Source organism: Phacochoerus africanus, chromosome 1 (genome assembly GCF_016906955.1).
Source record: "Phacochoerus africanus isolate WHEZ1 chromosome 1, ROS_Pafr_v1, whole genome shotgun sequence".
Lineage (NCBI taxonomy): Eukaryota > Metazoa > Chordata > Mammalia > Artiodactyla > Suidae > Phacochoerus > Phacochoerus africanus.
The window spans coordinates 180,381,939-180,398,887 of record NC_062544.1 but is presented as its reverse complement, the minus strand read 5'-3'; the positions used below and the strand labels follow the sequence as shown (position 1 = coordinate 180,398,887).

At 36.6% G+C, this 16,949-nt stretch overlaps 1 protein-coding gene across 3 annotated transcripts in view; it reads left to right on the top strand.

Annotated features, from left to right (window-relative positions):
* The window catches only part of IFT80 (intraflagellar transport 80), a 134,810-nt gene that overhangs the window by 39,526 nt on the left and 78,335 nt on the right, over window positions 1-16,949 (top strand). The window contains exons 3-5 of one of the 3 annotated variants that reach the window (XM_047785688.1): window positions 1,658-1,733; window positions 2,242-2,331; window positions 3,768-3,905. In XM_047785688.1, coding sequence (XP_047641644.1) covers window positions 1,658-1,733; window positions 2,242-2,331; window positions 3,768-3,905 — 304 coding nt within the window. The remainder of the gene's footprint in view (window positions 1-1,657; window positions 1,734-2,241; window positions 2,332-3,767; window positions 3,906-16,949) is intronic. The other 2 variants (XM_047785686.1, XM_047785687.1) reach the window with 2 other exon arrangements.

Genomic DNA, 16,949 nt, shown 5'->3' with positions numbered 1-16,949 from the left:
GTAGTGGAGGGAAAGAAAAGTATCCACTGCCAAAATTTAGCTGGAGTGGAGAAGGAGTTAAAGTATAATGAATAACTTAGTGCAAATCTATTCCTTTTGGAAAACTAAAGCTGCAGCAGTTCTCCTTGGCCATAAGTACATACTTATTTACAAAAAAGAATGCTTATTTATTTATTTATTGGCCGCACCTGAAGCATGTAGCAGTTCCTGGCTAGGGATCAAACCCACACTACAGCAGTGGCATGGGTTCAGTCCCTGGCACGGGAACTTCTGCATGCTGCATGTGTAGCCAAAAAAATTAATAAGTGAAATGAAATTCTTGGGAATCTCTGCATGTGTGTATCTATATGTATTTATATCAATATCTATATATTCTTATTTTTGACTTAGTTTATTTCAGGACATTGGGTTAATTTAGCAGTAAGTGAAAATTATTGCTTTTATCCTACGTTTTTTGAGGATGTGTATTATTATATATCTTGAATAAAGCAAGCTATGAATTATTGCTTATTTGACCCTAATTTTATCTTTTATACTGTGTTTATTAAGAGCAGTAGATTGGGAAGGATCTATAGAGCCCTTAAAATTAGTCACTCCTAATACAAAGTTAATTGGCTTAGACATTAAAATGTACTTTAGACTCTTCAAGAAAAATTGGAGTTCCCATCATGGCACAGTGGTTAATGAATCCAACTAGGAACCATGAGGTTGCAGGTTCGGTCCCTGGCCTTGCTCAGTGGGTTAAGGATCTGGCATTGCCATGAGCTGTGGTGTAGGTTGCAGACTCGGCTCGGATCCCACATTGCTGTGGCTGTGTGTAGGCCGGCAGCTACAGCTCCGATGAGGATCCTAGCCTGGGAAACTCCATATGCCATGGGAGTGGCCCTAGAAAAGGCAAAAAAAAAAGAAAAAGAGTTGTTTTTCAGCTATATTATTTTACTTAAACTTAGATAGATTAATGGCTTTTAATTACATGTGTGATAACAGCTAAATGAGCACATAGATTATATTTAAGAGCAAGAAGATATCCATGCTTATTTTCTAGATTGCCAGTTTTTGGATGACATATATACACAAATATTTATGCATTCTATGTATGTATGTATAGAATATGTATCTGTGGAAAACTTCTTTTTGTTATACAGTAAGTGCAATGGAAGGTTCTCACAGTAGTTAGTGACTACAGGGACATGATGGTAAAGAGAATGAAGATTAGGTGAATGTGCAGAAAAGAGTAAAGAGTACTAAAAGATGTACTAAAAAGATGTTCATGCAGAATTTTTTTTCTCTTTCTTTCTTTTTTTGTTAATGGCCTCACCTGTGGCATATGGAAGTTCCTGGTCCAGGGATTGAATCTGAGACAAAGCTGTGGCAATGACGGATCCTTTAAACCACTGTGCTGGGCTCTGGATTGAACCTGCACATCCACAGTGACCTGAGCTGCTGCAGTCAGATTCTTAATCCACTGTGCCACTGCAGGAATTCCTAGAAGTTTGGGGTTTTTTTTTTGTTTTTGTTTTTTTTAGGGTTTTTTTTAGAAGAGAACTAGCAAGAATGAAGACAGTATCGGTAATGGGATCAACTGCAAAGAAAGCAAAATTTGGATTCAGCTAAATTTTAGAGTATATAACATATTCATTCCATTATTACCACACAGATGTCAAGCTTGGAATAGTTCAACAGCAAGAGATTTTCCATCTGGAGTCCAGGCAATTGAGGGAATTTATAAGAATGTAAGTTAATATAGTGGATGTAACAGTGCAAAGTGCTTTTTGTTAGGTTAAACTGGAAATAAAACAAGCAAATAGGTTATGCATGATGGCTATGAAAGGAAGATAGGAGTCTTCTCCAAGAAGAGGATAAGAGAATCATTAGAGACAAAATGTGTTTTTTTTTTTTAATATTCTTTTTTTTTTTTTTTGGCTATTTCTTGGGCCGCTCCTGTGGCATATGGAGGTTCCCAGGCTAGGGGTCGAATCGGAGCTGTAGCCACCGGCCTACGCCAGAGCCACAGCAACGCGGGATCCGAGCCGCGTCTGCGACCTACACCACAGCTCACGGCAACGCCGGATCGTTAACCCACTAAGCAAGGGCAGGGACCAAACCCGCAACCTCATGGTTCCCTAGTCGGATTCGTTAACCACTGCGCCACGATGGGAACGCCACAAAATGTCTTTTATTTAAAAAACTTTTCAGTGTTCTTGAAGTTATAATTAATAATCTTATTTTTTTTTCTCATAGTGGAAGGCTCATGATGGCATTATTTTAAAAGTAGATTGGAACTCAGTCAATGATTTAATTTTATCTGCTGGTGAAGACTGTAAATATAAGGTATGTAATGTATAAGTTTATCACCTGATTGAGAGGAGTTCCCCTCATGGCTCTGTGGTTAATGAATACCAACTAGGAACCATGAGGTTGCGGGTTCGATCCCTGGCCTTGCTCAGTGGGTTAAGGATCCAGCGTTGCCGTGAGCTGTGGTGTAGGTCGCAGACGTGGCTCGGATCTGGCATTGCTGCACCTGTGGCATAGGCTGGCAGTAACAGCTCCGATCAGACCCCAACCTGGGAACCTCCATATGCCTTGGGTGAGGCCCCAGAAAAGACCCCCCAATAAATAAATAAATAAATAAGTAAATTTATCACCTGGTTGAGAGAATTGAACTTCAGTGAAAAGTATTTAGCATAGAAGAATATTCTTTTAGTTCTTCACTTTAGTTATATCTTTTAACTCTAATGATTTAGCAAAATGTTATTTTATAATTTTAAGTGGTATTTTGAAGTGTTTTGCCTTTCTCATTGGTCTATTTCATTGACCTAGAGGATTTGATTTAATGAGTAGCAACATAAATACAACTCCTAGTTTTAATGACTTTTTTTTCTTTTTAGGGCCATACCTGCAGTATATGGAAGTTCCCAGGCTAGGGGTTGAATCAGAGCTGCATCTGTTGGCCTACACCACAGCCACAGCAACGCAGGATCTGAGCTGCATCTGCGACCTACACTATAGCTCACGGCAATGCCTGATCTTTAACCCACTGAATGAGGCCAGGGATGGAACCCACATCCTTATGGATACTAGGGTTCTTAACCTGCTGAGCCACAGTGGGAACTGCCTTAATGACTATTTAATCAATTTAAGTTTAAAAAAGTCAACCTTACTGGTTTATTAAACATTAATCAGCTTCAGACCAGAGTAATTTGTGAGGAAGAATAAGACTTAATGTAACTATAGTTAAAGGAAATTTAATTGAAATAAATACTTTCAGGGAAAGTTGATAGATCTAAGTGATCAAAAATAAATATTTAAGCGAAAAACTGAACATCTTGAAACTCTATTTTTAATTTAAAAGTACTTAAAATGAATAGGTTTATGATTAAAGAGTTAGTAAAATCCAAAATTATGTTACTATAGCATTTTTTGGGAGATATTTAGGTTTCTAGGAATATGGCTTCTGTCCTCCCTACCCCATCTTGATTGATAGTAAATAAATATAATTGCTAATATTATAAAGTGATGATTTCTTTTTTCTTTTCTTTTCTTTTTTTTGGTTGCCTACAGCATGTGGAAGTTCCAGGGATTGAACCCGCACCACAGAGGTGACCTGAGCTGCTGCAGTGGCAATGCCAGTTTCTTAATCCACTGTATCATAAGGAGACTCCACAGTGATGATTTCTAGATCTTTACTTGATACTTTACTGGAAAGTAGACTTGTTTGTAATAACGTGACAATTATAAGGGATTTTTTAAAATTTGCTTTTTTGTAGGTATGGGATAGTTATGGCCGCCCTCTGTACAGTTCACAACCTCATGAGCATCCTATTACCTCAGTTGCCTGGGCTCCAGATGGAGAATTATTTGCTGTTGGATCATTTCATACTTTACGCTTGTGTGATAAAACTGGGGTAAGTTATAGTGGTGAGCAGTCACAGATGTACTGTCATAAATGTGATCATGCACAACACACCTGGTTCTCAATCTTTAAAAAACCTTTTCAGTGATGCATTTGACCGCATCTTTCTGATTTGTCTTCTTAATGTACTGGTTTAATCAATTCCAGATTTATGGGACCTTATAAACGCTTTAAAAACTGAAGAATGAGTACTTTCTCTACTATTTGTTTTTTTGGAAATACTTGTTTTAAGCAAGATTGTGAAAAATGGTGAAGTAAAGTTTTAAAATTTACACCCAATTAATATAGAGAGTTCAGTTTTGAACCTTTTTTAGTTATCAATGATTCATACAAAAATTTGGATTCCATATTTTTGGTAAGGAGTTAATAGCAATTTTTCTTTTTTTTTTTTTCCTTTTTGTCTTTTTTCTTGGGGGTGTGGGGGGCACACCCGCTGCATATGGTAGTTTCCAGGCTAGGGGTCTAATCTGAGCTATAGCTGCCAGCCTATGCAACAGTCACAGCAACGTGGGATCAAAGCTGTGTCTGCAACCAACACCACAACTCACAGAAATGCTGGATCCTTAACCCACTGAAGGAGGCCAGGAATCGAACCTGAGTCCTCATGGATACTAGTTGAGTTCGTTACCGCTGAGCCACGACTGGAACTCCTATAGTAATTTTTCTAAATGGTCATTTTAAACCAAAGAATTCATATTTGAAAGCATATGAAAATATTCCCTCATAAGAGAATTCCATACTGTTCTTAACCATGAGGAAATCACGTAATTGTTCTGTGGCTTATTTTCCTCAAATGCAAACTAAAACAATTAATTTATAATTTTTAGAGCTTTATAAAGGACCCATCGAGTTTTTCGGTTACTTGCCTTCTGTCATATAAAATATGAAGTCCTCTTCCTGATTCTGAATCTCTCTGAAACCTGGTGTCATAAAACCTATTACCTCTTTCCTCCACAACTCCTTAGTTTTTATCTGTGTTCAAATCAGGCTCATGAATCTCCTCTGCTCCTCACTAACACCCTTATTCATCTTCTCATTTCATGGAATGCTTTCACCTCTTTTTGGCCATGAGTTGTAGCGACTTAATGTGTGATCTCAGACCAGGGATTGAACCTGGACCACAGCAGTGAAAGCACCCAAGTCCTAACTACCTAACCCCCAGGAAACCCCCTCACCTCTTATACTTAATGCATTCTTCTTATCCTTTAAGGCCCATCTCATATTTGACCTCCTTTCATGATACCTTCCATAGATAATCTAAAGTTTATTTATCTGTTTTTTAAATTTCCTTTCACCTAGAGCTCTTTTCTTAGTTATAACATCAGGATATTAAGTTAGATCATCTCATTTTTATCTGATTTTCTATCAATGATTCTAAGTCTGTAGAATATTATTCTCATTTCACAATAAATTATGCTTTTATATTGTCAGTTTTAGTTTTATGTATATTATTTTGAACTCTTTAGATAGTTTTTAAGAGCCCATAGCTTAGTGGTTCCCTATTATTTATAAATAACAGTTGCTATTCAGTAATTCACTAATAAGTCAATTTAGGCATAATGATTTACATTTTCCATTTTGATGAAGGTATTTTAAAGTTTTTTAAAACTTGGGGCATTGAATTGAGCTGAATAACTGAATTAAAGATTTACTTAAGGAGTTCCCAGCGTGGCTCAGTGGTTAACGAATCCAACTAGGAACCATGAGGTTACAGGTTCGATCCCAGGCCTTGCTCAGTGGGTTAAGGATCTTGCGTTGCTGTGAGCTGTGGTGTAGGTCTCAGACGTGGCGCAGATCCTGTGTTATTGTGGCTCTGGCGTAGGCCAGTGGAGCTCCAATTAGACCCCTAGCCTGGGACCCTCCATATGATGTGGGTGCGGCCCTAAAAAGACAAAGACAAAAAAAAAAAAAGATTTACTTAAACACTAAGCCTATTTTTAGAATGTTAAGTGTTCTGAAAAAATAAACTTTCTAAAAGGATTTTGCAGGAGTTCCCATCGTGGCACAGCGGAAACGAATCCAACTAGGAACCATGAGGTTGTGGGTTGGATCTCTGGCCTTGCTCAGTGGGTTAAGGATCTGGCATTGCTGTGAGCTGTGGTGTAGGTCTAAGATTCGGCTTAGATCCTGCGTTGCTGTGGCTGTGGTGTAGGCTGGCAGGTATAGCTCCAATTTGACCCCCTAGCCTGGGAACCTCCATATGCCACGGGTGTGGCCCTAAAAAGCAAAAAGCAAAAAAAAAAAAAATAAAAAAATAAAAAAGGTAAAAATTAAAAAAAAAAGACATCAAATGTGTGCTGCCTATCAAAAACTATTTTAGAAACTGGGGATGGAAAACTAAAGATTTCCTTTCAAGTTGACAGTGTAGTAGAGAATCAGACTATAAGACTGTGCAGGTGCTATGCAGGAGGTTGTTTTTTGCCAGCACAGTAAAGGTGTGACATAGCCTAACTCTGCTTGTGGCACATAGACTGAAGAGCTAAGGCTTGGAGAATTAGTAGTTCTCTAAGGAGACATGTTGTGAGAAGAGAGTTATAGGCAGAAGGAGCCTCTAGTGCATCAAATTATGGTGCTTTTTGTGTTAGCATCAGTTAGGTTTTACATGGGATGGTATCAGGAGATAATACAGAAAAGAGATTCTCAGATCAGATCTGTATTTGCCATCTAAAAGAGTCCAGCTTTTACTGTTTTAATATCTAGTTACTTTATGTGAAGCCCCATTAGGATTTACTGTGGGGTAGAAAAGAGATGAGAAGGTTGAGCCCCTTGTCCTTCACCTGAACCAGAAGAGCTCCACATTAATTAGCTTTAATATTTGAGCATCCGATATAAGATTTCCTTTGAACAGCTAAAACAATGAAGTTGCAAACCAATATAGTCATAGAGAGCCATGACTGGTGGGTAATAACATGATAATATTCAAATATTGGAAGTATTGATTTGATGTCAGGAACAGTGATGCAGAGAGGGAACAGAATATGCAAAGGCAAAGAATTCTTGTCTGTTGGAAAAATTAAAAGTTCAGTAAGATTGCAATAGTTTGGATTTTATCCTCAGGGCAGTGATGCGCCACTGATCCATTTTAAGTAGTGACCTTATTGGATTTGGCATTTTATGAAACCTACTGAGGTCAGCAGGGAGGATGGAATAGAGGGGAGGCAGACTGAATGCAGGATGGCTAATTAGAGGCTATTGCAGTAATATGAGAAAAAGATATTAGCCTGAATAGTAGGGAATAGCAGTGGGGATGGAAAGGAGTAGACAGGTTCAGGAGATAAATTCTTGCTATAAAAAAAATGGAGTCAATAATTATTTGGACTCTAATTTCAGTATCTCACTGTCTTGGTGCTGGCCTGAGGGTAATGCTGTCTTATGGCCTGGTATAATTTGTACTGGTTTTGTGTGATATAATTTTATTTGATCCCCATGTAATCATTACAATAATAAATTAAATTACCTATATTTCAGAGCTCATAAGTATCATCTGGGCATTGCTAAAATACATATTCTTGAGCTCCCATCTGTATTGTGATGAATCAAAATCTCATGAGAATGGGGCCTGGAGAGGTATATTTTTTAAGTTCCCTGGTTATCTTTGTGAGGTAATCCTCAGACCCTGGTTATTCTTATGAAGTAATCTGCTTGAAGTAACACTTAGGTAAAACATGTGAGATGTTTTATATTCCTTCTTGGTTCTGAAAGTGGTAATGTTTGCCCTACTATAGAAAAAATAATTTTAAAGATGAAATAGTAAATGACAATGAAGGTAATATCAAAAGAGTAGTCCAATTGAAAAGATAAAGTTTTTCAGGAGTTCCTGTTGTGGAGCAGCAGAAATGAATCCAATTAGTGTCCATGAGGATGAAGGTTCCATTCCCAGCCTCACTCAGTGGGTTAAGGATCCTAAGTTGCTATGGCTGTGGCTGTGGCGTAGGCTGGCAGCTGCAGCTCCAATTCAACCCCTAGCCCAGGAACTTCAAAGGTAAAGTCTTTTAAAAACATCGTGTAGTTATAATTCTTCTGATTCTTCCTTAGCTTTTGCTTCATTGAAAATTACTCTGGGGATATAGTTATTTTACCTCTTGTAATCTGTTACTTAAAGTTGTATAATAGTAGTAATAATTTTACCAGGTGCCATATTTTGCAGCAGAATTTCAGTATTAGATATTGTAAGAATCTAGTCTTCAGAAATGATCTACGCCCTATCATTTTGCTAAAGTAGAAACACTTATAGTATGTGAATAGTGTGTGATGATATTGTCTGAACTTTCTAAATTGATTCTTTCAAAATAATTGGTTTTAAATACTATTAAAGCATTTACATTCATTGAATTACCAGTGGATATTTTTGTTTGTTTGATTTCTGTTGTGGGGTTTTTCTTTGTTTTGTTTTGTTTTTTGGCCATACCAATGGCATCCAGAAGGTCCTGGGTCAGGGATTAAACCTGCACCACAGCAGCAGCCTGAGTGATTGCAATGACAACACCAGATCCTTAACCTGATGCTCCACATAGGAACTCTTGTGTTGCATATTTTTACAGAAAATATCTGGGGGAGTTCCCATCATGGCACACTGGAAACGAATCTGACTAGGAACCATGAGGTTGCAGGTTCGATCCCTGGCCTCGCTCAGTGGGTTAAGGATCCGGTGTTGCCATAAGCTGTGGTGTAAGTTGCAAATGCAGCTTGGATCCTGCATTGCTGTGGCTGTGGTGTAGGCTAGCAGCTATAGCTCTGATTCAGTCCCTAGCCTGGGAACCTCCATATGCCACGGGTACAGCCCCAAAAAGACAAAATAATAATAATAATAATAATAAAGTCTTAAAAAAAAAAAAAAAAGAAAATATCTGGGGAGTTCCCATTGTGGCTCAGCAGAAACAAATCCAACTAGGAACCATGAGGTTGCGGGTTCCATCCCTGGCCTTAATCAGTGGGTTAAGGATCTGGTGTTGGCATGAGTTGTGGTGTAGGTCGCAGATGCATGTGGCTAGGATCTGGCATTGCTGTGTCTCTGTCGTAGGCTGGCAGCAACAGCTCCAATTAGACCCCTAGCCTGGGAACCTCCATATGCTGTGGGTGTGGCCCTAAAAAGACAAAAGACAAAAAAAAAGAAAAAAAGAAAGGAAAGAAAATATTTTGAACTCTTGCATGCAGTTGTTTTTTCTTCTTGCGTAATTTTTATCTGAATAATCTCTCCCTTCATATAGTTATTATTTAGATTTTATGAGTTATTTGATTAAACTAGGTTCTGTCTATTCCTAGAATGGTACCTAGAAATAGTTGTGTATATTAATATGTTCAAACCTTTTTGGAGAACGAGTTTACATAACATGTTGAAAACCAAAAAAAAACGTAAGTATGCTTACCTTCACTCATCCAACTCCAGGTCTAGGAATTTGTCCTACAGAAATAACAGGATAAAGGATGCTCAATTAAGTATTATTTATATTTAACAAATGAAAAGCAATCTAAACCTTCAACATTAGGACATTATTTAATTATGAATATAATTGTTATAATGATTATAATATAGTTACTGAAAGTGACTGTCTGCTTTCATGATGCCATGAAAAGATTTTTAAGATAGGAGTTCCTATCGTGGTGCAGTGGAAAGAAATCCGACTAGTATCCATGAGGATGTGGGTTTGATCCCTGGCTTCGCTCAGTGGGTCAGGGATCCAGTGTTGCCATGAGCTGTGGTGTTGCTGTGACTATGGCCTAGGCTGGCAGCTGTAGCTCCAATTCAGTTCCTAGCCTAGGAACTTCCATATGCTGTGAGTGGAGCCTTAAAAAGCAAAAAAAAAAAAAAAAAAAAGAAAGAAAAAAGAAAAAAAGAGCGCCTGTGAGATTTTTAAATAGAAAAAAGTTACAAATTTCATGCATAGGATGGTCCCATTTATATAAAAATATGAGTCCATATATGAATAGAAAATGGTCTGACGATATACATTTTCACAGTGGTTATCCTTGGAGTTTGAAGTGATAGGTGGATTTATACATATATGTAAAACTATTGTCTAAAATTTTCAAATTAAAAAAACATGCTTTATAGTTTTTGAAGAGGGGAAAAACTGGGTTTATCCTTTCATTTCATTTTGCTTATAAAATTCATTGTGTTCTCTAATTATATAATTCAGTTTCCTTTTTAAAGATATGATTTTTGAAGCTATTTATATGTATATAATTAAAACATGGGAAATTATTTTTAAGGTGATATAGAACATGTACATCTTTATTGGGGAAGTAATTCTGTTCACTAAGATGAAGCATTTTGAGTCAAAATTAAATTACCTGGATGAATAATTCCTGCACATCTTTTTTTAAAAATGCCAAGCAGACATTGCCTTTGTGGAGTTTACTTTCTTATTGCTAAGACAGGTATTAAATGGTTAATTACCTACTTAGTTATTTAATTACAGTTGCAATAAATTTTACAAGGAGGTACAGGCTGCTCCTAGTAATGAGACCTAATCTCTTTGGAGGGTCAAGGCAAGTTCATGTGGTGAAAGGTAAGAAGAGCAATGCTTATTGAGATTCTTCACCTCTTCTTACTTACCAAGTAAATGGTGTCAATTTAGGGCAGAAAATTTCAGTTAGCTAGTGCTAGATACTTTTATGACACAATTGTTAAACTCTTGAAGAAACCTATCAAAGCTTCTTTTAAGAAATAAATGCTCTCTTCAATCTGGAAACGTCTCTCTTAAATGTAGTTCCTTGTTTCTTTTTTTTTTTTCCCCTCTCACAGTCTGCAACTTAAAATTGTATAATTAGTAGTACTAGTAATCATTTATCCAGCTCCAGATTGTGTGGAAGAATTTCAGTATTAGATGTTATAGAAATCCGGTTGTGAAGAAGGATATAAACCCTGGCGTTTGCTGCAGATTGATCAGATTTCTATTTTGGGAGCTCTGTGTTGAGAGTTCTTAACCGATTTTTAATTGAGTGCACTACTGTTCTTAACATTTTATTAAAAATTCTTGTCTAGGTTTCCTTGGCAGAAATTGGATAGTAATTTTATAATATAAGCTTTAATGAATGAGTGTAAACTTTCAGGTTATCTGTGAAATAATAAGCCTAGAAAATGTGTGGGTTTTTTTAGTTCCTAAAAAGAATATATTTTCTGTAATAAATCGAGGATAATAGTTACGAAGATTAGATGAGTTTAAACATAATAAAGTACATAGAATACTGCCTAGAAATAGTAAATACTCAGTAAATGTTAGTTATTATTAATTTATGGTTTTCTTTTCCACATGTCAATAGCACATGTATGTAACTAGACTGATGAGAGGACTATTTGAAAAAGACAGAAATTTTTATATTTTTGTATAGGTATATTACTCCAACTCATTTGCTATATAGTAAACCTAATAGTCCCACTAACTTTCATCATAAAATTGGAAATTTTTTAAAAGCCTCCCACTCCCCTACCCCCCGCTAAGCTGATATGAAACTCTGGTGCCTATTTACATCTTCTATTTAAGCAGGCAAATTATCTGTATTGGCTCAGAACTCATGTCCTGGTGTACTTCTGTGGACTGTGGTTCAGATACCAATTTCATTTTCAAGGTCATTTGCTATTCTTGTTTGCTTGTTTTTAACCCAGAGGCAAATTTAAAACCTAGGAATTATTCCTCAGTGAGTTAGTTGTCATGGTTTTACTGTGTTGATTCAAGTCAGTTGCATGTATAGGCTGCTTGATGGTGTTTCATACAGAGGCTTAAGGAGTACTGGACTCTAGCTCCCTCCTCTCCATAATCCTACCCCAACTCTTATTGAAAGGGGGTTGAGTGTTGCCTCTTTGCTGTCATTAGTGCAAATTGGGGATGGTAGAGAGGTCCCCAGTGGACAGCGTTCACAGAGCTTATTGGGGAGGGCCACTGCTTTGGTGTCCCAGAGCTGGAATGATCTGACGGGTTCTATGACGCAGTCCCTAAAGCACCATGTTTGGAGGGGGAAGGTGCTACCTCTGTTCACTTGAGTGGAGAGTGGGAATGTTCCACAGGGCTCCATCCCACTGTCTCCATAGCAACCAGTGCCTGGTGGGGAGAGCGCCATGGATTCTTTCCTGGTGTGTGTTTGAAGGGTAGTCTGCATTGCAGCCCCTCTACTCAAACCCTTGACCAGAGAATGGGTATTACTTGGTGTTTATTTTGTCTCATACTACTTGGAATTAATATAATACCATTTCATGTAAAGTATAAGAACCTTGTGTCTATGAATTCCATTTACCCACCTCTCCTTTATGCTATGGTTGTATTATATCTATCCCACTATGTTAGTTTTTGCTTTTAAAGGTCATATTCATTCTAAAGAAATTATGAGAAGAAAGATAGTCTTTATATTTACCTACATGTTTATCATCTCTAGTACTCTTCATTTCTTCCTGAAGGTCCTGTTTTCCATCTTGTGTAACTTTCCTTCAGCCTAAGAATCTTCCTTTAGGCATATCTCACAATATGCAACTACTGGTGATGAATTTTCTTTCTCTTAATTTATCTGAAAATATTTTTATTTTTCTCTCCACTGGATTTACAATCTAGGTTGACAGAAAACTTTTTTCCTTTCTTTCAGCACTTTAAAGATATTCTTCTGCTCTCTTTTGGTCTTTACTTTTTTTTTTTTTTTTTGTCTTTTTGCTATTTCTTTGGGCCGCTCCCGTGGCCTATGGAGGTTCCCAGGCTAGGGGTCGAATCGGAGCTGTAGCCACTGTCCTACGCCAGAGCCACAGCATCGCAGGATCTGAGCCGCATCTGCAACCTATACCACAGCTCATGGCAACGCCGGATCGTTAACCCGCTGAGCAAGGGCAGGGACCGAACCCACAACCTCATGGTTCCTAGTCGGATTTGTTAACCACTGCGCCACGACAGGAACTCCTGGTCTTTACTATTTTTGATGAGAAATACATGACTCAGTATCATTGCTCTTCTGAATATAAAGTGGCCTTTACCTCAGGTTGCTTTGCAGATTTTCTTTTTGTCTTTAGTTTCCAATAGTTTGATAGTGTATGACTTTCTTTATATTTGTCTTGTTTGGGATTCTCTATACTTATTGAATATATAAGTTTATGATATCACCAAATTTGGGAAAATTGGGGCAATTATTTTTTCAAATAATTTTTTTCTGCCCCATTCTCTATTCTCTTCCTGGCTGGAAGTCCAATTACAAATTTTTAGATCCTTCATACTGTCCCACAGGTCAGCAAGGCTCTATTCCTATCTCTTCAATCGTTTTTCCCCCTCAGACTTCTAACTGAATGATTTTTGTTGATCTATCTTCACATTTACTAATTCTTTCATTGATCATCTCCATTCTTCACATAAGCCCATCCAATGAATTTTGATTTTATATATTGTATTAAATTTTTTTTAAGTTTTATTTTATGGCCACATGCATGGTCTATGGAAGTTCCCAGGCCAGGGATTGAATCCGAGCCACAGCTGCAACCTACACCGCAATGGCGGAAATTCTGGATCCTTTAACCCACTGCACCAGGCCAGGAATCTAACATACAATTCCTCAGCAATCCAAGCTACTGCAGTCTGATTCTTAACCCATTGCACTATGGCGGGAACTCCTACATATTGTATTTTTTAATTCTAGAATTCCCATTTGGTTATTTTTACACAGTTCCTATTTTTCTGCTGTGATATTCCCTATTATGTGTTCAAGACATATTTTCTTTCTTTTCTTCTTCCTTTTTTGTTTTTAGGGCCACACCCATGGCATATGGACTTTCCCAGGCTGGGGGTCTAATCAGAGCTGTAGTTGCCAGCTTATACCACAGCTTACACCACAGCAATGCAGGATCCGAGCTGTCTGCAACCTACACAGCTCACAGCAACGCCAGATCCTTAACTCACTAAGCAGGTCAGGGATTGAACCTGTATCTTCATGGATGCTAATCGGGTTTGTTACTGCTTGGCCACAATGGGAACTCCTCTGCCTGCTTTTTAAAACAGCTTTATTGAGATGTAATTCACATACTATACAGTTTACCCATTTAAAATGTACAGTTTATAGTTTTTCAGTAATTCATGGTGTTATGCAATCACCACCACACTCTGAACATTTTCCTTCCCTCTAAAAGCAATTACATATTCATTTACTGTCAATCTCTATTTCTCTCTACCCTACTCCCAGCCCCTGGCAACAAATAATCTGCTTTCTTTTTCTATGGATTTGTCTATTCTGGCATTTTATATAAATGGAAATATATATTATGTGGCCTTTTATGACTAGTTTCTTTAACATAGCATAGTGTTTTCAAGGTTCATTCATGTTGTATCATATATCAGTACTTCATTTCTTTTCATGGAAAAATAATATTCTGTCTTATGAATATAATTACTTTTTTATCCATTCATCAGGTGATAGGCATTTGGGTTGTTTTGAATTTTGGTTATTATGAATATTGCTGTTATGAATGTGTATTAGCTTTGGTGTGGACATATGTTTTCATTTCTCTTGGGTATATACTTAGAAGTGCAGTTACTGGGTTAAACAGTAACTCTACCTTAAACTTTTGAGGAATTGCCAGTTTTCCAGTGGCTCTCTGCCTCTTTTGATTGCTTTCCAGCCTTCAAGTAGCTGTATTTTGTCTGAAGTATATAGGTGTTATTTGTGAGAAGGCTGATCTGATAGCAGCTGTTTTGCCATTATCATTCTTTATGTGGCAAAAGCTTATTTACAATAACTGATTATGAGTTTTTAAAAATCAGGTCTGCACATTTGAGAGCTATGATTCTCGAGTGCGGAATAAAGTGGGAGAACTTCCTGCCAGAGATGCACTGCTCAAGAAATTGCCCAGGAAAAAAGCAAAATGACATGAATAGTCAGTTCACAAACTTTATTGGCAAATAGCCAATAAAAACATGAAAGGATGTCCAATTTGACTAGTAAATAAATATAAAATAAAAATTAATGAAATTTCTACCTTGCAGATTGAAAAGATTAATAATGACTTAAAAACTTTAGATTCACTCAAGGAAGAAGTGAACTCTCCTCCATTTATACACTGTTGGTGGGAATGTGGGTTGATTCAACCTTTTTAAGGGGTGGCTTGATAATACATATTCATGTATCAGGTATAGCACCCTTTCTTTCACCTAGTAATCTCATTTCTAGGAATTTGCTCTAAAGAGATCATTGAACAAGTACACAAAGATGTATGCATAACGATTTCCTCACTGTCGTAGTAGTGAAAATCAGAAATAAAGTGTCAGAATGTAGGAGGTTGATGATATTTTATACATACACACACGCACACACACACACACACATACCTAAAATAGAATACCTCCAACAGGTCATTAAAAATGGGGAAGAGAGGTTATGTTTAGTAACCTGGAAAAATATTTATGGTAGGTTATTTGGTAAAAAGACCAGGTTGTAGGAGAGCATTTTATTCTTTGATCTCATTTATATAAAATTGTATACCATGTCTCTAACTACTAACTATTGTGGCTAAAAGGACACCCAATACTATATTTGGGTCACCTTTTTCATCTTCATATGATTTTGTGTAGTGTGCACCTTTCTTAATGACTATATCAATTCTACAGATGCAGTAAAGGCCTTTTAAAAATTCTTTAAAAATAGACAAAAGAGAAGTGATATCACAGAAAATGGTAGAGACCTCTCAGAATTGGTCCCTCCACTCAAGCAACCATTATCTGGCAAAAAATGTCAGGATCAACTTTTTCTGAGCTCTGAAATCTAATTCAAAACTTGCAGCAACCAGTATTCAAAATATGGCCCATTCATAGGGAAAAAGAGAAATAGAAACTGTCCCTCCAGAAGCCCAGCATTGGAATTCTTAGACAAAGACTTTAAATCAATAGCCTTATATATTTTCAAAGAGCTCAAAGAAACCACAAGAACTGAAGGAAGTCAGAACAATGTCTCAAAAAATAGAAGATAAAGAGATAGAAATTATAAAAAGGGACCAAATAGAAAATCTTTAACTAAAAAAAAAATAAGTAAAGGATAAAAGAAGTATATTGCAAATGCTCCCAGAAACTCCAAATGTATTGTTTCTTCAATAATGGGTTTCATGCAAATAAACATTATGTAATGCCGTTTCCCACTATCAGAAAACAGGAAAATGGGCTCCCTCATAAAGAGTTGAGGCACAACTTTTCTCAAGTATAATTTGGCAAAGTCTATCAAGATCCTTGAAATCTTTGACACATCTTTCAAGGAAGTGTAAAAATGCATTGCATATTCATTTGTGCATTTATTTTCATATTCATTAATTCCTTCACAAATATTTATTGAGAGTCTATTATGTGCCAGGCACTTGCCCTAGGTGTTAAAAAAAAACCCAGCTGTTAACAAGATAAATTCCTTGATCTTGAGAGTTTTCATTCCAGCAGACAAAACACTATAAACAGACAAACAAAAGGAATATATAATATGTTAAGTGGTAATAATTTCTATAAAAATAAAACTAGGTAAGGGAGAGGGCATTATTTTAGGTTAAGTAGTCAGGGAATATCAGACACAAACTGAGTGTACATTAATGAGTTGCTAAGACAATAAATTGTGGTACAAGTAAATTACTTAATGGAATAAAAATTAAAAGCTATAATACCATAATTTTTACCTAGAGTCTGTAATAAATTTTATCTTTTTTCTTAAAGAAATGCATGATTCAAATATGTAAGGTAAAAACTTTAAAACTATAAATAAACAGACTATTTTAATGAATTGTATTATTTTATGTTAAATAGAGCAGAATTAAAGGGAAAGAAAAGACCTAAACATGTAAGGTCCCTTTGGCCAGACTTTAAATTAACTGATGTTGTTGCTTTTATTTATCAGCAGGTGGTGCTATTGCTTATGTAAGAGAACATTTCTTTCTTTTTTGTTCTTGAATATCAGTTAGTCATTAAAAAGACTTCCCTCCATAAACTTTTTCTACCATTCAGTTAAAATAATTGCAATGATTCATCATCTGCAGTAACTGGTCTTACTGCCATATATGTAACTTTTCATTTACGCATGTCAACACATGTTAATTTAAACCTGT